The sequence below is a fragment of the Ambystoma mexicanum genome, chromosome 1p (assembly GCF_040938575.1).
Source record: "Ambystoma mexicanum isolate Mex_15411 chromosome 1p, UKY_AmexF1_1, whole genome shotgun sequence".
Taxonomy (NCBI): Eukaryota; Metazoa; Chordata; class Amphibia; order Caudata; family Ambystomatidae; genus Ambystoma; species Ambystoma mexicanum.
Genome location: NC_090921.1, coordinates 1,500,877,990 through 1,500,904,373, shown reverse-complemented (window position 1 = coordinate 1,500,904,373; position 26,384 = coordinate 1,500,877,990). Strand labels below are relative to the sequence as shown.

The 26,384-nt window shown below is 44.2% G+C and overlaps 1 protein-coding gene across 2 annotated transcripts in view; it reads right to left on the bottom strand.

The window, feature by feature from the left end:
* Positions 1–26,384, bottom strand: part of LOC138456646 (V-type proton ATPase catalytic subunit A-like) — a 373,621-nt gene that overhangs the window by 204,019 nt on the left and 143,218 nt on the right. For both annotated transcript variants that reach the window (XM_069607191.1, XM_069607192.1), the window contains exons 7-8: positions 20,089–20,251; positions 1,506–1,614 (exon numbers count right to left, since the gene is read on the bottom strand). In XM_069607191.1, coding sequence (XP_069463292.1) covers positions 1,506–1,614; positions 20,089–20,251 — 272 coding nt within the window. The remainder of the gene's footprint in view (positions 1–1,505; positions 1,615–20,088; positions 20,252–26,384) is intronic.

Below are 26,384 nucleotides of genomic sequence, written 5' to 3'. Positions count from 1 at the left end.
GTGTGAGACTAAAACTTCCACATATGCAGGTATCTGAACATATGCATGTAGGCATGTAAATGTAGTGGCCATCACCAAGGTTGGTTCTGCTGGGTGTCATATCGGGAACTCACCCATGGCATTTCTAGGCAGCACATTATTTAAAATATTTTATGTAACTAAAATGGGCTTTTGAAAGCAAGCATTTTTTTTTATTTTCAGAATCAAAGGCTCATTTCATTTGTTTTTTATGTCCTTAATATTTTATATCTTAATGTAACGTTGCTTCCAGTGAAGTCGCCAAAGGACGTGACATTACTTCCTATGATGTCATCATGACCAAATGTCATGTGCCAATGCTTCCTGTTATCTGGTTTGTTACGTTACTTCCGCTACCCACGATATTTTGGAGAATTGACGTCTTTAGCCAAAAGTGTCAAATAGAGATGTAGGTGTGGCATAATCACTCAAATGGCACCATTGGCATTGGTGGCCTGACAGAGGTCATGACAGACTTGTGACCCGCCTGGCTTGCCTGACCTCAATAGGTACAGTACACGGGATGAGTCTCTGATGAATATTCACTACAGCAAACATCAGTCACTTGGTTGAAACATGCAATAGGGCAATGGGGTGAAAACTTGCAGATGCAGCCGTTTCCAATTGGACTTCTGTTGTTTCATCAAATCATATCCCATACCTTGGATCAAGGATTAATTCAGAAGTCAATTCAAGGGTAGGATCACTGAATGTGCCTGTTTCTTACCAGGCAAGGAACCAACAGGACAGCCAGCTTTAAGGCAAACACAGAATGACCATGAGAGGGTAAGTACGATAAGTAGCAGGCATGTAGTCTGGCTAGCGGAAGGCCCAGAAAGGGACTCTAAGGCAGGGCTCGTTGATACAAAATGTTCCTTGTATTGTAAAATATGAATCTGGCATTCGCTCTAGAGGCCACATTCAGTTCAATCTTCTGTTTTCCAAGAGGCACTTTGAACTGCCCTAAGCAGACAGACCACTGACAGCCTGTAAAGTATTCTAAACGCACAGCAGCCGTGCACGCAACTCACAGCCACATTCACAATCATGACATATGAAGCACTTTGTGTGTTGCTTGCTATGGTGCATTGACCTTCATGTATTCTAGTATGACGATCATCCCAGACTGCTTTAAAATAACTGATAAAAACATATTTGGACAATGCACCAAGCATGAAAATACCATGTGATGTGTGAGATTGCTGTATAAGGCAATGTAATTGCTGCAATCTACTCTTTGTCATGGTCTATTGTGCTGCCAAGTGAACAGCTAATTAATTGGGCAATGCTTTTTCTCACCCTTTGCCATTTTGCTTTATTCCATGGGTATGTTGCCATATTGCATATACTGCATTGTAGAGGTGTCATTTTAATAATAGTAATTATTATATATGTTTTATTGAATGAATCTCCATTGGCACGCCAGAAGCCCTTATATATGCATGTGTCCCAACCTGGCCCATTTGGCCAGAAGAGGAAGAGCTTACCTGTATATATAGAAGCCTCTCGGGCTGCTACAGGCATGTTGGATGTGTTTGCCACCAATGTGGTTCTTTTCATGATGCTCTCTGTCTTCCCATCCACCTCCATGGTTAGCTGAAAACAAGAATGACATTCACTTATTGTCATGGCTAGCCTTTGGAGACACTCCATCATAGCTTAGAAACGAGAGTATTCAAGGAGGGATGTGTGACCTCACCATGGGTCAATCTTGGAATATTGAGTAGGTTGGTTGTCACAGGAAAACTAGTGCTGGATTGAAGAATGTGGTATTCCAGATGCCTGGGGTAGGTTAGTTTTGCCTGATGGTTCTAGCACCGGCATGCTCTTGGGTGGATGTGCGCTTTACAGATGTGTTTATTAATAATGATAATAATAAAAACGAATTGCTTCGTGGCACTGAGAGAACTGAAGGCATAGTCATCTAGCTACAGAGTAGAGATTATACAGCATTATGAAGCAGTAGAGGCATTTTAATTCATTAGACGTTTGATACAATCATATATTTCATGCCTCTTATTACAGATGGTAGGTTTTGTTAAACGCACAAATATTCTTACCGTCACAGAGTTATACAATTCCCGTGATACTTTGGAGAGGACATTAATTTAATATATTTTTTTCGGTATACTAGAGTTCAGCTGTGTGGTGGGTCAGAACAGGTGGATTTCAGTAATGCCCTGGCGTTGCGTTGAGTGGAACAGGTGCAGTTTCCCTGCAGTATTGTTCTGCAAACAAGGGTTCATTAATGAGAACTGCTTGTCCTAGCATCAGACGGTTAGAATTTGCTGTTGAGAACATAGAAATTGTGTGGAGGTGACTGAGATTATTCTTGTAGATATCAGAGTGTTTCTCCCCAGGCATTTGCATATTGAGCGCTATATCATGAAATTAATGTTGAAACAGCCTGGGAGCTAGTGAATGCTTCTTATGTTGGAGAACATGGTGAATTTGAATCTTTTTCAGTCTTTGGAGCTTGTACTGAGGTAACCTACATAAAGCCATAGCTGGCATAGATTCATTGTGATTTGAACAGTGCACCAACTACAGCAGGGTAGTTTATATAGGTAAGAGGTTTTCTCACTAGCTGCATCTGAAATAAGAAGAATTTGACCACTGTGGTCAACATTAAAGTCTTCATCCCTAAGTTATACAAGGGTCTAGAAATATTTCTGGTGGAAACGTTTTCTAAATAGAGGCAGAGTCTTATCTCTAGGGCCAAGATCTTCGTTTTTATCTTATTAATTTTTAATCTTATTACGTTTTGTGTTTTTTGACCCCTTCATATCTACCTCCAAACAGGTGCTGCCCTGCTCCTCTAGAACCATCAATACCACATTGACACCTTCGCTCCAGCCTTGGCCAATTTCTGCAATCACTATTTTGTCACTGGAACTTTCCCCTCTCTCCTCAAGCACTCCCTTGTGCACCCCCTCCTTAAAAAGTCTTCTGCCAAGCCTCTGCCAATCCTACCTGTCTGGCAAACTATCGCCCGATCTCTATCACTCCTTTCCTGGACAAACTCCTGGAAAAGCTGGCCATCTCCCAGCTTACTCTCCACACCAAATCTTTTGGTTGTCTCCATGACTATCAGTCTGGCTTCAGAGCAGCCAAAGGCATGGAAACTGCTCTCCTGAATACCCGTAAAGATCTGCTCACTAATCTCGATTCAAGCCTTCCTTCTGTCCTCATCCTCCTTGAACTTTCCTGTGCTTTTGACATGGTCAATCATGCCATCCTGATCAATTGACTCTGTGAGAACATGGGAATCACGGATCAGATCCTTGATTGGTTTTCCTCCCTCCCAGGTCCAACATAGGTCCTTTTTCTCCACCAACTCTGTCTCCACATGTAGTGTTCCCCAGGGCTCTAACCTCTCACCCTGGCTCTTTAATGTTTACTTGCCCCCTTTGGCCCACCTTATCTGTACCTTCTCCTCTAACCTTCAGTGTTATGCAGATGACACTCAGTTCTCTTTTAGGCTCCCCTCAGTTTCCTTTCCTCTCTCGCTCATTCCTGACTGTCTATCTGCTATTCAGGATTGGTGTGCCTCCAACACTCTGCCTTAATGCCAGTAAGACTGAGATTCTTCTCATTGGGACCCCTGCTTCCTCCTTCCCTCTCTCACTCTGTCTGCCTTCCTTGGGCCCTCTTCCTTCACGTTCCTGTGAGGCAAAAAACATTGGTGTCATCTTCGACTCCACTCTCTCCTCACATCACGAACCATGCCAAGAAGGCCCACTACCAGCTTCACATCCTCAGAGGTATTCTTTCCTTTCTCACTTTCCACCAGAAGCTCACTCTCCAGAGCCCTGGTTCTTTTTAGGCTGGATTACTGCAACCTCCTCTTTCTCAATCTCAATCTACCTTCCTCTACTCTCTGCCCCCTGCAACTAATCCAGAACAGGACTGCAACAGGACCTATTTATCTTTCCAGCCCTGAAATAGCTCCACTGGCTTCCGTTTGCTGCAAGGATCAAGTTCAAGACCCTCTACATCGCCCACAAGGCTTTCTGGGGCTGGGGCCTGCACTACATCCAACTATCTCTTCCAAAACACCTTCCTTCTCGAGCCCTTCGCTCAGCCCCATCTAACTCTCTGAGGGTCTGACACTTCTCCAGGGAGAGAGTACGGTGTAGATCTCTCTCGTATGCAGGTCCCCCCTCTGGAATAGCCTCCCTGCCCCTCTCAAAATTGAGCCGGACCACCTGTAGTTCCGGAAGCAACTCAAGACCTTTCTTTTTGCCTCTGCTTTCTCTCTCTCTCGCCCCCGTACTGACTGATCTATCTGCTGCGCTGACTGGCGGCCTGACGACCCTCAGAGTCTCACTGGGTACCAGGCTCCTCCACAGCCCGTCACCCCTACACTTTCTACCTCGCATTTAGTGGCTGTAACTGTGAACTGTACAGTTCCCCGCCTCCTTACACTTACCCAGGGCCGCGCTGCCCTGGCTGCACTTACTCAGAGCAATTCTGTCCTGATTGCACTTCCCCTTCCCTCACCCCTGCACCTTGTGTTATCACACTTGCACGATCTGAATGACACAAGGCCTAGTAAGATTGTTTGTTTTGGCCTCCCTCTGTCTTCCCTCCCTTGTTTTGTCGCGCCTAGAAACACTTGTGTATAGGCGTGTTATAAATTACATCATATCATATCTGCTCTCCAGGAATGTGATACGATCAAAATGTGGTTTGAAACGTCTCCTGCAAGTAGAGTGTGCCGTGTTGATCAGCACCTTAAACATTATGACAAGTGTTTTGTGGCCTAGTGGCTAAGTAGTTGTTGATGGACCCAGGACACAAGATTTGTAATCCTACTACAAGCGACTTTTCTAATAGCAGCTCCACCATACAATCACATGTTGGGTAACTCTAACTCACTGGGTCAGAGAAAGTTCTCAAACGCCTTGAAGATACCGTTGAAGAAATCCTCTTTTCATCAAGAATGTCTTCAGAAGTATCATCATAAAATGACACTATTATTTGGGGGGAAATTTCGAAGAGGTTGGTGTCAGTGCAGCTACATTAGTTTGCTCTAGCTCAGTGGTGGGCAAGCTGTGACCCTACAGGGGTTTTGGCCCTTGACTCCCATTAGCCCTCGCCATTGACTACATGGGCTAGCGAAGATGAGAATCGCAGGCCAATACATCGGGACGTCTGCCATTCGCCCAACACTGCTCCAGATAACAATCTTATGTCCCCAAATAAATCTGGCGTCCACCGTAGTTATAGAAATGCAAGGCCTGGATGATGTCTATCACATGTTGGCTCGTGGGGCTTCTTGTTTTATGATGCAACTGGACCTCTCAGGGATATTCGAACAACTACCCACATTTTGTATACTGTCCATTTTCGATTGGGCGTCACAGGTCATGTTAATACTGGATTACCTCTTTGTTTGACCTATAAGGTTTCAGCTGGTCTGAATGTGTACATTTCAGTCAGACGTCTTCCCCATGCTATACTGGCTTCACCAATGGAGGTTCATGTCACCGATAATATTCAACCTCTACATGGAATCACTGAGAGGCCTTGTGTTTGGGATTGGTTCAGATTGCAGCCAGTCTTGAGGCTTTGTGTTCGGGATTGGTTCAGATTGCAGCCAGTCTTGAGGCCTTGTGGTCGGGTTTGGTTCAGATTGCAGCCAGTCGTGAGGCCTTGTGGTTGGGATTGGTGAGCAAGTAGCCAGATGACACCGAGTTAGGCACGTGTGCGTCGTCTCCTATTGAAATACACCAGCTGAAGACCTGCATTCGTGGGATTGAATGTAGGGTAGCAGCTCACTTTTTGGAACTGATCAATTCCAAATGTGTAATGTGTAACCATGCTAGTCCTTCTTTTTCTGTTTTATCTTGATTACATATTTTGTGAGTGCTTGGTGCATCCTATCACTAACTTCGTATAGTAAGTCTTTGGATTTCATCTTTAGTCTTGCTCTGAGATTTGTTCTACATTTAAATGTGCTGGTGAAAAGTGTTATTTTTCATTTGTTTTCCATAAATTAGGTATTTTATGCCAATGACATTTATCTTATTCAGACACTTAATGTCTCACAATGACATATATGACACATTCATTGGGCCTCATTCAGACCCTTCCGCTCTGGAAAGAAGGGTGCTGGTAAGCTTACCTGCACCGTTGTTTAAGGACCAGCATATTACAGGTCTGCTTGCTGGAGCCGCCGTGCCTGACAGGTCTGACCGTCCCGGGCACATCGGCCAGGGTAGGCAGGCCTGTCACGGAAGCACCTGCACCATTATCAATGGAGCAAGTGCTTCCTTGTCCTCATTGCCATAGAGTCCTATCGGACTCCATGGGAATGGGGAACAACATTTTGCCGGCGCCTGACTTTCTGGCCCGCTGGGGTTGTAATCTCCCGGTGGCACCGGGACGCCAGGCGCTGGTAAATATTTACGGTCCGGCGGCAACCCACAGGTAGCACCGGCAAAGTTACCGCCAGACCCGTAATGAGGCCCATTGTCTTCTTTCTGATTTACTTCCACTATTACTCCATTGCTGTTAGATCTGCATGCTGCAGCCAGACTGGTTGCAGAAAATGTGAACACATTATTTCTGTGCAAAAGGGGCTTTCCTGACTACTCCTCGATGAAAGTTGCTTGCCAGGCCCACAATGTCATTAATGCAGAACCTGCCAAGAAGGTCTAGATCATTGGAGGCATCGCAGCTTTCACGAGATACGATCATCACTTGTAGAGATCCCAGGTTTTGATGCTCCTCCACATTGAAGAGTTTCTTTGAGGGAGGAGTTGCCTCCTGATTGAATGATCACCCTGTGTTGCCCCCGTGTTGACCTCGTGTCCATATCTTTTGCCTCGCCAGAGATTTTCTTCTTGCGGATGTGTGGTTTTTTACTACCTTTGTCCTTTTGCAGGCTTATGCTTGCAGGCATTTCTTTATTCCATCACATGTTGCGTATAATGTGCATTGAAATATGCCTTTTTTATACACAACATATACTTTCGTATTTGTTTTTATTGTCCACTGCTCTGATGCCTCTCAGTGCAACGTTCATTATTTATAAGAACATTGACTGGACTTGACTAGAAGTTCTATTTCTCCCAGCGACATGACTTAAAGAAGGCTACCCCATCAATATTGAAGCTTTCCATATGGGGTGCAAAGTGCCACTTAAAAACATGGTTAAAAGAGAAGGCGGAGTGCTTGTGTGAAATTAAGAATCCCGCTGCACCACCTTCTTTCCTGATCTATCCCCTCCCTTCTATGAATCAATACTTTTCAGCTTGGAAGTTCCACTGACTTTCACAATTTATTTTCCTACATTTGGAGAGGAACTAGCTGTCTTAATAGCTAGTTCCCACACATGATAGCCCAACCTCTGCATTTTAGGGGATTTCAATATCTGGTTAGAGAACCCACCAATAGACTCACTAGGACCATTCCAGATTTAGAAGGCTTATACCTACACCAACTAATAGAGACAGACACTCAGTGGGCCCTACACTCAATGGGTGGCATTTCCAGCACACCTAATCCCTTAATTCAGTTGCCCCTTTAAAATACAACACACCTAAGAAATCCTTGCACAAACCCAGATGGTATTCTGAAAGATTTAAACAGCTAAAAATCAATAATCGCTGATTCATGGAATTTTTGCGCTGAAAAACAGGGATTTGTTCGCCATTCTGGCTGCAAATCCCCTTTTGTTAAACAGGGATTTGCCGGCGCACAAATCTCAGTTTTTCAACGTAAATAATTCCATGAATCAGCCCCTTACGTCTTCTTCATAGAGAAGACATCACATGTCAGAGGATAAAGCACCAGAAATATAGAAGAGGACAGTACACTGAAATAAGGAAATCCACAGCATCCTTCTTCTCTGACAGATGGCGTAAATACTCTGGACCATAAAGAGAAACTTGTAAAAACGTAGAGGATTTGAGGCTTTGTGAAACCTAGCTCGTTTATCAACCAATGTCCCTCTTCACAGGTAATCTGTGACTCTTCAGCTGACCCTTTCTTTACTAAGCAAATCACGCTAAATGCACAGATTAAAACACATCTGGCTGCTGCTCCTCGGCCTCAACTACTGGATCACTGTCACTTCCCCATCCCAAATACACCGTCCTCATCTTTTTGTCCCTAGTCAGCAGTAAATTCACATGCTTTTAGCAAGATGTTTGGAGGCGGGCACCGCTGCAGATCCATGTCTGCAAGCATTCCTCAAAACCTTACTTGAACACCCAGTAATCGCAAAGAAAAGCCAGATGAATCATAAAGCCTCCTTCCATTCTGGGTTGGCACCACCAGAATTCAAGGGAGTTTATTGTAAAACGATTCGAAAGACATCTGGCTTAGACCAGTCCAACTCAAGTACATGTTGGGCTGCCTCTAACTGCAGATGCCTTGCTAAATTGGCTGACAAGGAAGCCTACGCTCAATGTATACAATTCACTGAAGGCAATACACTTTAAGATCGAGCTCACGTAGGTTTCAGACTACTGCCAGTTCAGTTCAGCTTTATTTGAAATCAAGCAAGCAGCTCAGTGGCACAATTCATGACACATTTACATTTTGTTTGCACAGTAACTTGGAGCATAGATAAAGTCAAACCTTTCTGGGGCGATCGATCCAGAGTGGCCTTGTTTTCTTTGTCCCCATATGTTACAGCACATTTGTGTCTTTGCTGATTAATGGTCAAGCATTTTTATGAACAAGTTCCAGATAACATAGAAAGCTGTCCCTTTTGGCTGCTATGTGTTTAAGAAATGAATATGGTATGCCACGTAATATTGTTAATCATTGCAGAGGAGAGTCAGTGGCGACCCAGGCTTAACAGTAGTTATTTAAGGACTACCCGGGCGATAGGGTGTCCCGTCATCGACCATGGGGATAACACCAGCCTTTCCCTGTGCCCCAGTAGAACCAATGGGACAGTAGTTTAGCCCTTTCAGAACATAAAGAGGCATAGGTCCCTTCAAGGCGGTAAGGTTGGCGCGCTCCACTCCGGTTGCACAGCTTTAGAAACAGTTATTACATCTGATAAGATATAGACATGAGCCAAGCCAAGCAATCCATGTGCCCCAAGTCATATTTCAAAATTGGAATCCACCATTAGGAAAGGGGCGTACCAGCCAAGCCTATACCAACACCATAAATAGGAAAAGGGAGTTAGGAAGACCAAGATGGCACATATAGTTCCTTAGGCTACAGTCCAAGAGTCACTGGAGGTCTACCAAGACCAAGAGATGTACAACTTCCAAGCGCCCTATACCAACACTTCCCACCTGTGCCCCCTTACTGCAAACAGAGGCTGGAAGGTGGGACAAGTGCCTATAATACAAGGGTTCAGAAGGTGGCAGCAGCTAGAGCATTAGCAGGAAGAGGACGTTTGGAGATATCTGGAAAAAGGCATGTGGCAGGAGCTGCAGGGAGATTGGAGAAGTTACATTGGAAGGGGTGGGGAAAGAGCAAGTCGAGGTGTCTATAGAATCCAAAATGGATGCAGAAGTATGTCAGGAGGGGTGATAAATATATAAAGGAGGGGACTGAAGATTTGTTGTTGTTGGAGATGTAAAAGGTAGCTGGTAAAGGTGGTTGGGGAAGACATGCAAAAGAATACAGAGGAGAGGAAGGAGTGGCGAAGAGGAGAGATCAACGTGGTGAGGAGGAGAGCAACAAGGAGTTTATGGGAGGGAACAAGGTGGTTAAGGAGAAGATAACTAAGGCAGTGGTTGGTGATGTCATTGAGGAGGATGTGGAGGAGAGTTATAAGGTGAAGAATGGAATCACTAAAGAGATGCAACATAGGTCAGAGGTGGGTGAGGCTCAGAGGCATGAAGGAGAGATGGAGAAGGGGGTAGAAAGAGATAAACAGTCATTGAACAAAAGAGACAGCGTGGAGCAAAAGAGACATAGTTTGTGAGGAAACTGAGAAGAGAAACAGTCAGAGTTGGAAGAGTTGGAAGAGAAGATTGAGGAAGAAGAGGTTGATTCAGTTTGAGGATGAGGAGGAGAACACTGTGTTTTCAGACAAGGAGGCTGGTGAAGAGCTAGGGGAGGAAATAGCAAAGGGGTAGATATTGGAAGGTCGAAGAGAAGTAGAAGTTCAGGAAGTAGAATGAGCTCTTGAGAGAGGAAAAGAAAATTAGATAGTTGTTGGAGCTATAGAAAAAATCTGTAAAAGATATCAGATGGAAACGGTAGGAGAGTGAGGAGTCTGGGGGAGCTGTAAAGTAGAAGAATGCTTTAGGAAAATCCAGGTGCCCAGATAGCATTAGTGGCTACAGGTAGGTGTGAATTGCTATAGGTATGCAGTAGAGGAGGGCAGATGATAGAGCTGGTGGCAGATCAATGATGTTGGAGCTTGTCACATGGCGGTTGGCCAGAAGCTGTGAAAGCTGGGAAACCCTGGTAGAGAGGCCAGGATCCCCAGGAGGCCCTGTAAAAATGTGTGTTCAATCAGTCAGAGTGGGAGTTAGGGGGAAGGAAGATGGCATCTGGAGCAGGAGCAGGAAGACAGAGTTTAGAGATAGCTGGAGAAAGAAGTGAAGAAGGAGCTGGACAGAGTTTGGAGAAGGGGACGGGAGAGGAGGAGTTAGAGAACTGCCCTGGTGCAGATTGGTGGGGCAAGGAGTTGGAAGTTGAAGCGATATTGGATGAGGTGGCAAATAGCAAAAAGAGATGTCAATAGAATTCAAGGAGGAGGTGAAAGTGTGTCAAGCGTTGGGTGGTAAAAATAGGAGACTGAACATTTTTTGTTGTTGGAGAAGGTACAAAATGTGTTAGAAAAGGTGCTGGAGAAGAGCTAGAAGCGAATACAGGAGGTCATAGCCAGAGAGATCAAAGGGAAGGAAGAGAAAAGAACTAAGAAAGTGGTTGGAAAAGACATACAAGAGATGTATGGAGGAGAAGGAATAGGAGAAGTTTGGAGGAGAAGGTAAGGTGGTGGAGAAGGCAAGTCACAAGGAAGTTACATGAAGAGAGACCAAGGAAGTGGAGGAAGAGTGTACTAAGTAGGTTGTTGGAGAAGACAATGAGTAGCATATATATGGAGGAGAGGTATCAGGTGAAGATTAATATCATTAAAGAGATTCAGTATATGCTGGAGGAGGATGAGGCTCAGAGGTGCGAAAGAGAGCCAGAGACTGAGGAGGAGGAGGTAGGAAGTGATACACTGGTGTTAAAGAAAAGGAGCAAAATTGAAAAGAGAGATAAAGAGTGTGTTAGGGAATTGAAAAGAGAAATATAAGCCAGACAGATCATGCAGATAGTTGGAGGAGATACCAAGGGGGCTGAGGAGAGATGTTAAGAGCTGAATGAAGAAGACCTATCAGAGTTTGTAGAGGAGTACGAAGAAGAAGAGGTTATTTGGGAGTTTTGAGGAAGAGGAGAGCATTGTGTTTTTCACAGGCCCAAAGGAGACACCACCATAGATGAAATCCTGGTGACAAACAGAAATAATGAATTTGGATGTGACCTTAGGAGGGGGTCAGTTTATGAATCTTGAAATAGTTTTTGGTTGCCTTTGTCTACCCCATTTAATGTTTAGGACCTAAACGGCACACAATCCCCATATAAACCCATGCTGCACTTCATATTCAGGTCTGGTTGGCTTTTGATTCCCGGTGGACGGCCGTTACAAGTGTCATCGGCAAGAAACAGTATGTTCATGGGTGACAATTGTAAAAAAAAAGCTGCATTCAATGTAAGGGAAGTGGTTTTTACAGCGATATAATTGATGTAGGTGCATAAAAAAGCAAGGGCCAGGACTCACTTTTCTCCTCTGGAAAGGAAGCAGTGTGTTCACCCTAAGAGCCATATCTAGCAGTGCCAAAGGATTCCTATATAATACCATGAAAGCCTGAAGTAATTGAGATAAGATATTCAAGTTGATTAATTTGGCCTACAATGAATTCCTTGGTACTACATTTAATGCATTTTGTCGATCAACAAAAGGAAAATAAAGGTTCTGTTTCCTCAGGAGTCATATATTTCTCAGTTAGGAGGTGCAGTCTAAACATCTGGTATATCCTGCTTATACCTTTTTGGAGCCCAGATTTAGGCACAGAGATAACATTATTAAGGTCCTCTGTTCTATCACATGCACCGGCAGTAGGTGCCCAAAAGTGCTGTCCTTTGAGTCACAGAGGGCAATATGGTGAAGTTTCCCTGGTATGCCCGCAACCCTCAGAAACCTTTCCCAATTCAAGGGCAGAATTAAATAACTGTGCCAGCTATGTGGCCCAGATCTATACTTCATCCTTGAAAATACCTTGTCTGGGCCTGATGCCTTACCTGGACCTTCTGACATGAGTGCTCTTTCAGCCTCCTTCACCAACAGTGAGATATTACCTGGGCTTAAGACAGACACGTTGATAAATTCTTACTCTCTTCTCCAATTGAAGAAACATTTCTGGTTTCATTATACAGAATGCTAAAGTGATCAGAACATTTTTGTTCTGGTATGCATGATTCCATCATGACCTTAATTCCATCTGAAACCAGCAATACTATTTTTCAAAGTGTTTCTTTTCATTCTTAAGAGTTCATAAGTCTTTCTTGCCACATGTTTGCTCCCCAGTTACTACCCTGGCTGAACTTGACGGCTTCTAGTAGAGTCCTCTTTTGGACCATGCACTCCCTATCGAACCATGTCTTCTTTTTATAAGACAAAGGAGAACATTGGGACTGTAGTTTGGTTACAGAAGGCTTGACAACATCTACGTTGGTCCTATAGGAATCCCAGATTTCACTTTTTGTACTTTTTACAGGGCCTTGGACCTGCTCAAACGTAGGTAGGAAGTTGTGATAAATCACAAATAGATCTACATTATTGCCTTATTTTTTCCAGTTCCATTCAGTTACAATTGTTGGAGCAGTGTATGTGAAGCACGTCTTTGAATGCATTATAGCTAACTGTTCTTGTTAATTTGGGTCCTTCCTATCATCTGTCTTCCTCTCTACCTGTGGTGTTCCCCAGCGGTCTATCCTCTCGCCCTGGCTTTTCAATCAATACCTGGCAACTCACTCCCACTGCATTGCCATTTTATGCTCAAATTTCCAGTGCTACGCTGATGACACTCAACTCATTTTCAGGCTGCGCTCGGCAACCTCCTCCCCCTCTTTCATCTCTGATTGCCTAACTGCCATTCAAGATTGGTGTGCCGCCAATGATCTTTGTCTGAATGCCAGCAAGACGGAGCTCCTCCTCATCGGCACACCTTCACCATCCTTTCCCCTAGCTCTCTAGCCGGCCTCCCTTGGCCCTCCTCCTACCCCCACCTACGAGGCTAAGAACCTCAGGGTCATCTTTGACTCCACACTTTCCTTCTTCGCCCACATCTCTGATGGCTCTAAAAAGTCAGACTTCCTACTGCACCTTCTCAGAGGTACTCTGCCTTTCCTGTCCTTCCCCCAGAAGCTCATGGTCTGCCAAGCTCTGGTTCTCTCTAGGTTGGACTATTGTAACAGCCTCTTTCTAAATCTTCCTGCCTCTACTCTCCGCCCTCTGCAACTGATCCAGAACAAGAGTGCAAGACTTGTCCTTGGCCTCAATCCCTGGGATCATATCTCTCCAGCTCTGAAATCCCTACATTGGCTCCCAGTGGATGCAAGGATTACATTTAAAACCCTCTGCATTGTCCACAAGGCTTTCTGGGGCCTGGGTCCAAAACACCTTCAGCTATCCCTCCGCAAATACCTCCCCTCTCGAGCTCTTCGCTCCTCTACCTCTAACTCACTCAGGGTCAGTCGTTTTTCAAAGAAACAAGCTGGGGGTTGTATTTCTCGCCCAGAGTGCAGGGACATTCATTAATCACCAGTGCAATTACGGAGCCAATACTTTAAACGCAGGTAGACGCAATGACTTGCAACCACACATGCTCTTAGAAAATAATGAGCACTTATACGGCTATTTATTCAAAGCTTGGAAGCAACAAGTGATAACACAGTAATAAATCACAGAAGAAATAGAGAATTCAAAAGAAAATACATCACCGTGGGCGTAACTGGATCCCTCATCTCGCCAGAAGCGGCTGGAAGACCCCGATGACAGCCAGGCCGAGAGCACAACAGCCCACAGGTATGCCGGACGGAAGCGTCCCCCCTCCGGCTGAGGTCTCGTCTGACCGTTAAGGGGTTCCGCATATATGCACTCCTCAAAAAGGGGTGGTAATTTCTCAAACCTTCTGGCAACCCACTTGCGCATTGATAGGCAGCCGTTGGTTGCCAGCTGGGTCAACCGACAGTAACCTCAAGGAGCAAAGTGCTCCCCTCCTCTAAAAACAAGCGCCACGGAAAACAGTCCCATAACTCATACCAAGACATAACAAAGCTAGCTTTCCCAGCAGAATGTCCTTAACTGCATACCAGGTTTGGAAAGCATGTTTTCTTCAGCACAGTAAATATAGCTATCAGCAAAATGAGTACAGCTTTTCACTGCGGCATGAAGTAAATATCCATTATGGCTCTGAGTGCTCCCAGAATACACTGCGCACCAGCGCCATGTTTTAGCTCAAGCATAACAGGGGTAGATCTCTGTCTTCAGCTGGGTCCTTCCTCTGGAACACCCTCCCTGCCACTCTAACACTTGAGGAGAACCATCTACGGTTCCGGAAGCACCTCAAGACCTCCCTCTTTTCTTCTGCCTTCGCTCCTCCTCTCCCCTGCTGATCTGTTCCCTCTTGGCACTGCTCACCTGCCACCCACCCGCACTGCCTCCGGGCCACCCCTTGCACTGGGGTGTGTATCTTTACCCATACAGCTCCAACCCTTTTCATCCTGCACTTATCAGACCTACCCTGTCCGCTGCCTTAAACCTAGCACTTGCCAATTGCTGGCTGCACTATCACTGTTTGTGGTATGTATTATTTATTTATTTATTCTCCTTTGCTTCGCACTTTCCACTTCTCCCCCCTTCAATGCACTTTCCCCTCCCCGTCTCCCATGCACTTGCGTTTCTTCAATGTCACTGGGCCTAGTAAGATTGTTGTTTTGTTCTCCCCTGTTCCCCTCCCTTGCCTTGCACTCTGAAACACTTGTGTACGAGCTTGATAGAAATTAAATATCAATATCAATATCAATTCTAAATTCATTGCTAAGCCTGCAGGGTTATGGTCGCTCTCTGATCTAGTTATAGCATCAAGCTGTTCAGTGTATGTGCAATCCACTGCATTAATTCCGGCATAATCAAAATGTCTGGTGCTTTTAGGGACTTTAAAAGTCACTTGAGCAGGTGAACCTCCAGCCAGCCAATCAAGGACCTGAAGACTGTGTGCCATAATTGTGCCGCTTCAAAAGTGAAGCATTGCTCAGTCTTTTGTGTCAGGGCACAAAGATCTGGTAATCTGCTAAACAAGTCTTCCTCGTGGAGAATGTCTATGATATTTTCAAGTGGCTCATATTTTAAGTTTTAACCGCCCTTAATGATTTTAACAAGAGAACTTTCCTCTTACATTGGTCAAGCCAGATCTTAAGCAATCGTTTGACTCGGAGTAAAAAATTCATGCCATTTGGACCTTTTTAGACTATTTTAAAGAGGCACGCTAACTTCCAAGATGTACTTCTTGTGGCAACGGTATGACTGGTGACACTATTCAAGGGTGGTCCAGAGGAAAGCCTATGTGTCATTCTACTGAGCTCATGTTTAGGGTTTACAGTTGGCTTGGGCAGTGGTAAAGGTGGCAAAGGCTTAATGTGGATCAGCAGGAATATTGTTGGAATCATTGTATTATTGTTGGCCACTAAGCCTAATACTAGATAGCTATTCAGATTGTGTAGCATGACACAGTCATAGGTCTGGCCTGTCTGGTCTACATGGCATAACACTGGCACTATATCATCATGGATGAATTAGCATCCCGTGATATTTCTAATCCAATGGACTCATATGATCCCTTCATCTGCAATTTTAGCAATTTCCTCAGCTATGTTCTACAGTTCATTGCGCTGACCTGGTTTCCTGGTCTTCAATAGGTATGTTTTCCATTTAATATTAACTTTATCTCTCCCACAACATTATTTAAACTTAAAACGACCATGGTAGCCCTGTTGACTTCCCCCATTAACTGAGTTTATGGTGTGGAAAGGCTTGTTCATTATATTTTATGGTATTCATAGAATGTATGCCTTTTGGGGGCTCACATTTGCAATAATTTGCAAACAATGGTCCAGTTATGATTTATGCTCAGTGATTTTGCATATGGAGATGTATTAGATATTGTTAGGATTATGTAAAATATCATTCTTGGGATTAAATAAAAGTGTGCAACACAATTTCACCATCTGTTAGGGAGGTCCGAGGTAAATGAAATTATATGCTGGAATCACTTTAATTGCTCTGACCCCGTATCTTGGTCTAGGTTAATGTTAGGTGTCTCCTGAGTAATAATGCATTGTTCTGGATTTGCCAAGCGGGAGACTGAGGTCACTGTTCCAGAGTGCACTTACACTGGGATTGTAAAGTTACTGCCTCCCTGCTTAGGCTTTTCAGATTTAGCACTGGGGTCTTCCTGTTTACCCTGCTTGGATTCCCTCATGTTTTAATGGACCCACTCTTCTGTTTAAGAAGGACAGTAGTTTTAGAATTACTCGTAGCTTTTTGGAGAACTACAAAAACGGAGGAAACCATAGTCTTGGTTTTAACAATAGGTATTTTTATTTGATTGATTAATTGATTGAGTGATTGCTTTTTTTCAGTCAAAAACCATAAAAGCATAATGTACATAAAACATTGTTAAAACAATCCATACATCATTATCATAAAGCATGCATTGCATATATCTCTCCAAAACATGATTTTATGAACTTCTTACGTTGACTCCAAGTCCATATTAAAATAACTTGAAACAGCAAAGACCCATTAGGTACCTTACAGAAGTCTAAAGCTTCAATCACAGTAGTCACATTGTTACATTTCAGTATTTGAACCCTCCATGTATGTCAATTATCATTTAATACTGGACAACAATGAAGAAGTGATATTCATCCTCCTTCACTGCATTGCACATTGGGCAGCTCTGTGACACACAGTTAGAACCATATGAGGAGCTGTGACAAAGGATGCAGACTGCCATGAAGGAAAAGGATTATTACGAAGGAGATGTAATCTGCAGACGGAGAAGGAATGTCACAAAGGTGAGGGAATATGACAACAAAGGAGAAGAACTGTGATGAAGGAGGTGGACTATGATAATGAAGGAGGACTGTGACAGAGAACTGTGACCTAAAAAGGAACTATGATGATGGGGAAGGACTATGATGAAAGTGAGGGACTGGGAAAAAGGATAAGGACTGACAAAAGAGGACTGTGATGAAGGCCTGCGCAGAAGGAGAGGGATTGTCATTAAGAAAAAAGACAATGATAAAGGATAATGACGATGGCGAAGGAGAAGGACTTTAAGGAAGGAAAAGAACTGTGACAAAGGAGAAGAACTGTGAAGAAGGAGAAGCACTGTGATGAAGGAGGAGGACTGTAATGAAGGAAAAGGACCCTGACAGAGGACTACAAAGAAGGATAAGGACTGTGATTAAAATAAAGGGCTCTGCTAAAGGAAAAGGATTGTAACAAAGGAGGATGACTCTGCCGCAGGAAATGGACTGTGTCAAAGAACTGTGATGAAGAAATAGGCCTTTGAAGAAGGTGAAGGACTGTGATGGAGGAGGAGGTCTGTGAAAATGAAAAAAGACTTTGACGAGGGACGGGGATGAAGTAGAAATACTATAAAGAAGGAGAAAGGTTTGAATGAAGGAAGGTGAAGAAAAAGAGAATGACTGTGACAAAGAAGACCAACTGTGATGAAGCAGAAGGACTGTGACACAAAAGAAGCACTGCAAAGAAATGAAAGTTTGTGATGAAACAGGAGGATTGTGAGAGAGGCCTTTTGTGAAGAAGAAGGAGTGTGACAAGGGAGCACTGTAACAAAGACGAAGGATTGACAAATATGAAATATGATGAAGGAGAAGGGTTATGATAAAGAGCTGCCAATTAGAAGGACTGTGGCAAAAGAAAGGGACTTAGTGAATGATGGGGGTGACGATGAAAGAGAATGATTGTGTTGATGGACTGTGTTGAAGATCAAGGACTGTGATGTAGTACTGTGACAAAGTGAAAGGAGTGGGAACAAGTTGAAGGGTTATCACAAAGGAGGATTGTAACAAAGGAGAAAGACTGTGTTGAACGACTGTGAAAAAGTAGAAGAACTGTGCTGAAGGGGAAATACTAGGAAGGACAGCTTTATATTTACCATTCAAGCACTAGTCCTATCACACCTGGATGGGGGCGATGGACTCCTTGCGAGCCTCCCGTTGTCCTCCCTCGTTCCCCTGAGAAGTGTCCTACATGCGGACGCATGCCTCATCAAGGGTCTACGCAGTTACAACCACATCACCCTTGCCCTCATCGACCTTCATTGGCTCTCACTGAACAAACAAATCACTTTCAAGTCTTGCTGCATCACCTATAAGTCTGTCGCCCTCTAGTCACCCAACTATCCTGCAGAGAAACTCAGCATCTCTGGCAGGCATTGCACCACCAGAAGCCAGAACATGTGCAGACTTGAAATCTGCAATTTAGAAAATCCTACAATTTAGAAAAGAACTCAAGACCCACCTTTTCAGGGAATCTCTTCCCCTCAACAACTAGGCCATCACATCGCACCTCGTGCCACCTGACTCGCTAGACGCCACCCGCCCATCCCTTTCCCGCCACCCTGTACCGCTGTACCCTTCCTCTGTGCCCCCCATCCCTCGCTGTATATCTGTTCTGTTGTCACCTCTGTAAAGCACTCTGTTATGTATCTCTATTGTTGTATACCGCTGTAAAGCGCTGCACTGCTTCTCAAAGCAAAGCCCACGCTCAATAAATACCATAATAGTAATAACAATAATAATAATAATAATAATAATAATAATAATAATAATAATAACAATGAAGGAAAAGGAATGTGATCAAGGACTGTGATTACGGAGGAGAGTGATAAAGTAGGAATGTGATTAAGGAAAAGGACTGAGATGAATGAGATGGACTGTGATGAAGGAGAAGGACTGTGACAAATCATTATAGCAGGAGAGAAGCACTGTGGTGATCAAGGACTGAGACAAAGGAGTGTAACAAAAGTGAAGGACTGTGACGAGTTGAATAACTGTGATGAAGGACTTTACCAGGGAAGGCATGTGACAACGCAGAAGGCCGCGGATCAGATGAACGAATGGTGAGTGGAAGGACAAAAAGAAATTACACTAGATGTTCCAAAACCAAAAACAGCTAGCTAGAATACACACCTCAAGACTGAATCCATGCACATCAGGAATTAAAAGGAGAGCAGTATTACAATATGTCACTCAATCCAAACCCCCATATACACAGGAATGATTTGGCAAAGTTGGCTTTGTTAAGTTTCAGCTAAAAATAAAAAGGGGTGAGAGAGTGCTAAACCGTTTGAAAATGACACAGAACATATCTGTGACTGGGGCTAAAAGATCATAAATAACTATTATTTAGCATTAGCCTTCCCGAGGGCTAGTTAGCATTCATTCTCTTGAAAAGGAAAGACCCTTTATTATTTTATTTGTTACAAATTTGAATTGGCGAAATCAAATGTACCACACTCTTGCTCCGCTTTACAAATGTCTTGATTCCACAATAAACAATTAACTGAAGTGTGAGTCAGGCGAGAGAGCTCATTAGCCATACCTCGTGTTTTGAACGACTTCTTCCGACCAATTTTTGTATAGGTGCATTTATATGAGTATGTGGGAGTTGGGAAGTGGGGGCTCCTTAGCAGCTCTATGTGAAGTGTATATGGACTTCTGTGTACCTACAACGCTAGGGGACAAAGGCTGCTTTTCAATGCACCAGATGCTGACGATATGTAGCATATTCACCGTGAAAGTCAAATGTATACATTATCATGGTCATCCTCTTAGGAGGTATTTTCACACAAACAGGGAGGTTTGACATACACAGGGCGCTGTGCAGACATATTCACTTTGTAATTGATAATGAGTTTTAGCATAGAATGCCTGTCACAAAGGGCTCTTTAAATATTATGTGTTATACCAAAAATGTGGCATTTTATTTTAGTGACTCACCTCAGGGAAATCCCTCAACACCTCTGACATTTCGTTACCGCGCTCCCCACATCCGACATAAACGATAACGTCACTGTTTGAGAACTTTGACAGTGCCTGAGAGATCACAGTTTTCCCACAACCGAAGGCTCCAGGGATAGCCGTGGTCCCGCCTTGAACACACCTAGAGAGAAGAGCAGGGGGTTATGCCTACAGATTAGGATTACATTTCTCCATGCATGTTAACAGTAGTTCTACTCCTTCTATAGTCATTGAACGTTGTTATTATTATAGCCGCCTGTCCATATTTGTCATGGGCAAATTAAATGTTTGCTCTCAGGGTCGGACTGGGACAAGAAATAGGCCTGGACACCCAAGAAAAAGTGGCCCACCCCTCACCTCAAAAAAGTGGCCTTAAAAAAGTGGCCCTCAAACCATCATCTGACGTGAATCGAGTCAATTCAAGACTTTACAGAAAATGCTACTTATGGAGGGTTCGTGTGTCTGTTACACTGCAACACAACTCATAAAATAACATAACGTTGCATACAGTTCTGTGAAAGGGTCCACAGCTCCGAGGCGCAGGAATGGCATGAACACGACCCTTCACCCCTTGGCAAAACAGGAAGTGGCATCAAATAGCATTGTTCCTAAGTACACTACGAAAAATACGGTTATGATTTCACTAATGTGATATACATTTCATACAAGAATGGATCATCATATGTATCATTAATATCTGTGTGTATAGATCCATATTGTCAAATGACTGTGAATGCAAGCAGATGTCCAAGGCCAAATGATAATATGTTATTGTATAGCACTTACGCTTAAGCTCTTTTTTATGGAAAAAATATGCATACAATATCACCCAACCTGTGGTGGCACTCATTCATCAACCTCAGAAGAATTAAAGGCTGGGATGGTTCGAACCTGCAACCTGCAGATCTCACACTCATCACAGCAGCGAGCGCTCAACCCACTGAGCTAGCATATCGGCTATAGTACAATGAGCAAAGGTCTTGATATTCTGAGGTACCAACAGGCAGAATTAGCCCAAGACTGATCTATACATGATTCGTTCCACTGATAAGAGAAATGGAGTGGTGGATTGAGACTTCAGGAGTAATGTCATTGTCCTGCTTAATAATGGATCTGACCAATGCCCTGTAGAAAAGGGCAACCCAACCCCCAATGGCTGGCCTGTGTCACCACACATCCAGCACACAACAGGTGTAACTATACACACGGAAATGACCCCGGTTTTCATATTGTATCGGCATCCAATAACAAAACAAACGGTAAATGCTGCTTGCTAGAAATGTGAATAGCAGGTGGCATTGATAAACTTACTTAGGGAATATGCCTCTTTTTTCATGTGCAAAAAACAAACAAGTGGGTATTTGTTGTGACTCGAGCATCACCACCAGCAATAAAATCCATGAAGGCTGAAATGCGTGCCAATTTGCTGCCCAGAGGAATTGGCTGGAAACAGATGCATACTTTACCACTGCACCCAGCTCCATGCTGAAAAGGCACAAGTCCCTCGCCTGGATCAAAATAAGCGGCTATAAGCCTATATACGTGTTGCCCTTCTGACAACAGCATTACGCAAGTAAGCACACACGTGTGATGCCAACTATCACTTAAGAAAAGTTATTAAATGCAATCATTTTCAACATTATCCAACAGAAAGCACTGCAGTGGAGGTAGGCCTGGCGCATTGCATAGATTTCTGTGGTGTGAATGTGAGTGCTCATGAAATCAGTGTAAATCAGAAAATGTGGGCAAAGCATAAGTACTGGCACCCACACACATTTCTGCCAATGCCCTACATTCTGACTTAGAGCACACTCACGAGGGCCCACGTACAGCTTCTGAAATGCACTGCACTCCTGAACTGAACCTATGCTATTTCAGCACTGAAAATTACACACAGTCCTCAGAACAATGACACATCTAATATGTATGTGAATAAGCACAACACAAAATGCTGCCAATGCATCCCAATACTGCCTGGCATCATGTCATGCTATTCCAATACTAGGACCTGCACAGAGCTGCCGTGATCTGCAGGCTACAGCACCCCCACTAATCCAGTACTGTGACCCAGACCACACAAACATCTGTAATTGCACCTCAAACCCGACCTTTAGCACATATGTCATCCATCAGGCTCTCAGGGTATATAATACACCAGTCCACTTTTGTCTTTACTTTGCATTCTGGTATTTGCAGTCCTTGATTTTTGGGCGACTACAAGTTCCAAATTGCAAAGTAAAAACATGCATGCCAACATTATCCATTACATGTGGTCGATACTAGCCTGGTCTTGTTTTAACCTTGAAGCTGGGATTTTTAAGGGGGGAGGGCGCCTGACTAAAAGTCCACGAATGCAAAGTTTAAACCGCGCGCACTAGCATCTCCTGAATGGAAAAGATAATGTTTGCACATATGTAAACACTTGCAATAGAATTACAACTTCTGCATGGAATGGGATATATTGGGCCTCATTACACAGACGGCGGTAAGGGTTTACCGGTACCGGTAAGGGCACTGGTACCGGTAAACCCTTACCGCCTTACTACGAGGTCCCTTTGCGGGTTGGTACTTTAACGCCTGCTATTTAGCAGGCGTTAAAAACCAACCCGCAAAGGGACTAGGGTGCTAATTACGGTACCGCAATTTCCGGCACCGTAATTAGCGCCTTCCCCATTCCCATAGAGCACTATGGGGCAAAAATGGGAATGGGGAAGGGCAATGGGGGAAGGGGGAATTACCGCCCCGCCAACCTTGGAATAGGGCGGTAATTCCCCTTTCCACCAAGGCGGTGCCCGTATTTTACCGGCATGGACCAAGGTGCTAATAACACCTTGGTCCTCCGCCTACCGTGTAATGAGGCCCATTGTCATGTATGCTTCTATACATCCATTCTAGGACAAAGACTACACACAGCACTGCCAGTGCCCCTCAATCCAAACCTGCAACAGGCCTTGTGATTCCAATTAGGAAAACAACCTCCAATTGAATGAGAAGGTAACAGACATTGGATGTGAAAGCAGCAGAAACAAACAGGACTCGAAAATATACATTTTCGTCTTGTTCCATGCTGTTAGATTTTTTTTTTTAATGTATGTTAGCAACAGTCCCTCCCCAATGTACGGCTCTATGGTCCCGCCCCTCCCACCCACAACAATACACGCATACACACAACCTGCGCAGGAAGAGGGGTCATTATTATAGGCGGTGGGGCACGCAGTTGCGAGCAGTTGCAGGATGTGTTACTTTTTTACAAAACACTGGAAGCAGGCCGGGCTGACCTCAGCCCGTCCCGCTCCCAGTGTTTTGTAAAAAAGTAACACTTCCTTCACTTGCAAAGTGCCGGCTGGCGCCATGGTGTCTCGTGCCAACTCACTGCCTGCAGGCCCTGATCATGCAGACCAGATCAGAGTAGCCCTGAACTGGTGCGTGACCGGCCCAGGAGTGGGCTTGAAACTGGCCCCTCGCCCGACAGCCGCCTCCAAATGATTTCAACCCAGCCACGGGCTAATGGGCCTATCCGACCCTGATTATACGTCATCTCAAATAATTGTAATATTTCATGTCAATACTAAACCACATTTTTATAATAATATTTTTTTTAAAAAACGGCCCATAATAAAATAAAGAAAAACGGCCCCTCAGTAAAAAACTGGCCCCCAGGTCCCAAAGGTCATCGGCTAGTGGCCGATGGACCAGTACGGCCAGTCCAACCCTGTTTGCTCTTCGTCTGTTGTCCAGGTAAGCATCCTTTACAGGCACCTTTTGTCCATAATCCTAGCTCTATGACAGTGTAAATGGACCATACATTTCTGATTGAGCACCTGGGAAGGAATCCTTCCCCCGTCACACCCACAGATAACAAGGCTGACTCCCATTGGTGTTCGTTTGAAAGATGGGTGGGGCAGAGTGGAGACCCTTCCCCCAGCTGTACAATCAGAAGCTGACTGGCAGTGCATCGGACAGGATTCAGGACTGCATAGCAAGCCAATACTCCTAAGGCAGACACAGGAATGGACTGTGCCTTGAACTGGCTGGCTCTGACCGAATGAGGTGGAAGATAATAAATGACCTGTGGATAGAGGGCAAGAACATCGCAGTGCCATCATACCCGGGGAGTTTGACCGGATTGCCAGCCTCCCCATAGTCCAGGCCGGATGGCCCTGGATCATCAAAGATTTTAAGCTGGGCAACTCTTCACTGCCCACAAAGTTCCAGTCCAAGCCCATGCACACATGCCCTGCATGTGAGCGCTCGCAGCTGACAACAGATTTCAGACGAGTGAGTTACTGTAATCCCATCAGCCACTGCAATGACGATTCAAGTCACAACCCTCCTGCTGCTCGTCTTAGGTGGCATGCTGCCAGGAGTCATGGGAGTCAGCCCACCACAGCAGAAGGCGGGACACAGCTGTGCAATTCACTTAGGTGCATGCTGGCCGTACGCAAGTATCATTGGCAGATAAGGATTTTGTTCCTTAGGTTTGACTTTGGTGACAGTATGAATACATTTTGCAGTTGCAATGCTGATGGCATACTTTGTGGCAGAGATAGAATACAATGGTTTAAATTGCAGGACAATGTTCAACAGGAAAATGCTGGAATGTATTGACACAAGAAGCATTAAAACATGTTCATGAAGGAGTTATGTGGGCATTATATACGAATTATGGCATATGTATCTATACTAATCAAGCCTGACAATGTCTTCTTACAGTGACAATAATTGCATTATTGGGCACAGTCAACAAAAGTGTGATCTTACTGCGGCAATACTGGCAAAGGCGTTGCTAGGGGGGGCTGAGGGGACTATAGCCCTGCGTCTTTTGGTTGTAACCCCGGATAGAAGCTCAGGGACTACAACAGGGACTACAACCAAAAGGCTATAGCTAGCCCTGAATCCCGCCAGTTCCAACATTAGCTTAACCCCTGATCTTTTCTAGACCAAGCAACACCTCTGTGTGCATACAACCATCATGACATTGTGCTTGGCTGTGCTGGTATAGGTTGTGGGTGCAATTATCATGAATTGTGCTTTACAGTGGCAATGCTGGACTACTTGTGGATTCTTGTGACTACAAGAATCCTTAAAGTGCTCCAGTTTACTGTTGGTGACCTGGTATCTATGGATTTTTTCATGTGTTACCCTACAGAACCAAATGAAAATTGTATGGTTTCCTCCCAATCTTTCAGAAATCACTGTGTTATAAAATGAACCATTAAACCCATTATATTTAAATACGCCACCACCTCCCGCAGCTCTCTAAACTGCTCAGGCTTTCTTCAGTCTACCTCCCTAACACGGATCTCCCTCTGAGCCAACAGGATTGGCTACTCGAGAACCAAAAATTGTTTGCATCTTACCTATCGAGTAGACCTTCCATAGATGAATACTACATTTATTATTTAACTTTTCTTTATATAGTATTCTAATCCAATATGTAGTCTTTATTACTATTCAATTGTATTCTTTTTGTGAATACTAGTGAATAAAGGCTACTTAACATCCAGTATACTTATCGATTACTACAATACAATAATACTAAACAAATGCTTGTGTTGCACTTACCACCACTGAGAAGACTATAACACATTACAAGACGATCTTCTAAAAATAAATATCCTCTTCAAAACAGGAAAGCAGTCCAAGTTATGCATATACTGCGGTAATATGTATTTATTTATTTATTGTTTTCTAGGTAGACAATTATACAACGAAGTAAATACTGTGTCAAAACGCCCATAGGGAGGGAACAAGGGGATGTGAAACAATTAAACAACTGGTACAAACTGAATACATAAAGAAATATTAAACACAGTGGGTGGAGGGACAAACCTATTATGCCTTGTGAGTGTTCAGAATGTGGAAGTGCAAAAGGGAGGGGGAATGGGGTAGGTGCTGTTGTGCTCATGGGTGAGCAACAGGTGAAGTGCAATGAAGGGTAAGCACAAGCCTCCAGGGAGGAGGGTGAGCCGAGGCAAGTGCTGAGGATAAACAGAAGCTCGGGGCGGTTCGGTGTGGGAGGACAGGGCCCCGAGGATGCAATAAGGGCCCTGGACACCAAACAAGCAACAATGAGATAAGCAGAGGAAAGTGGGGGGGGAGGAGGAGCTAAAGATGAAAGTTTTGAGAAGCTTCTAAGAAAGTCCTGCTCAAGACGAAGATGGAGGGGGAGGTTGTTGCAAAGAAGGGAGCCAGCTGAGGAAAGCTATCGACCTCCTGCCCTCTGTTTAGTGAAACGCTTTACACATAAAGATTTGGTGCCAGAGGTGCGCAGG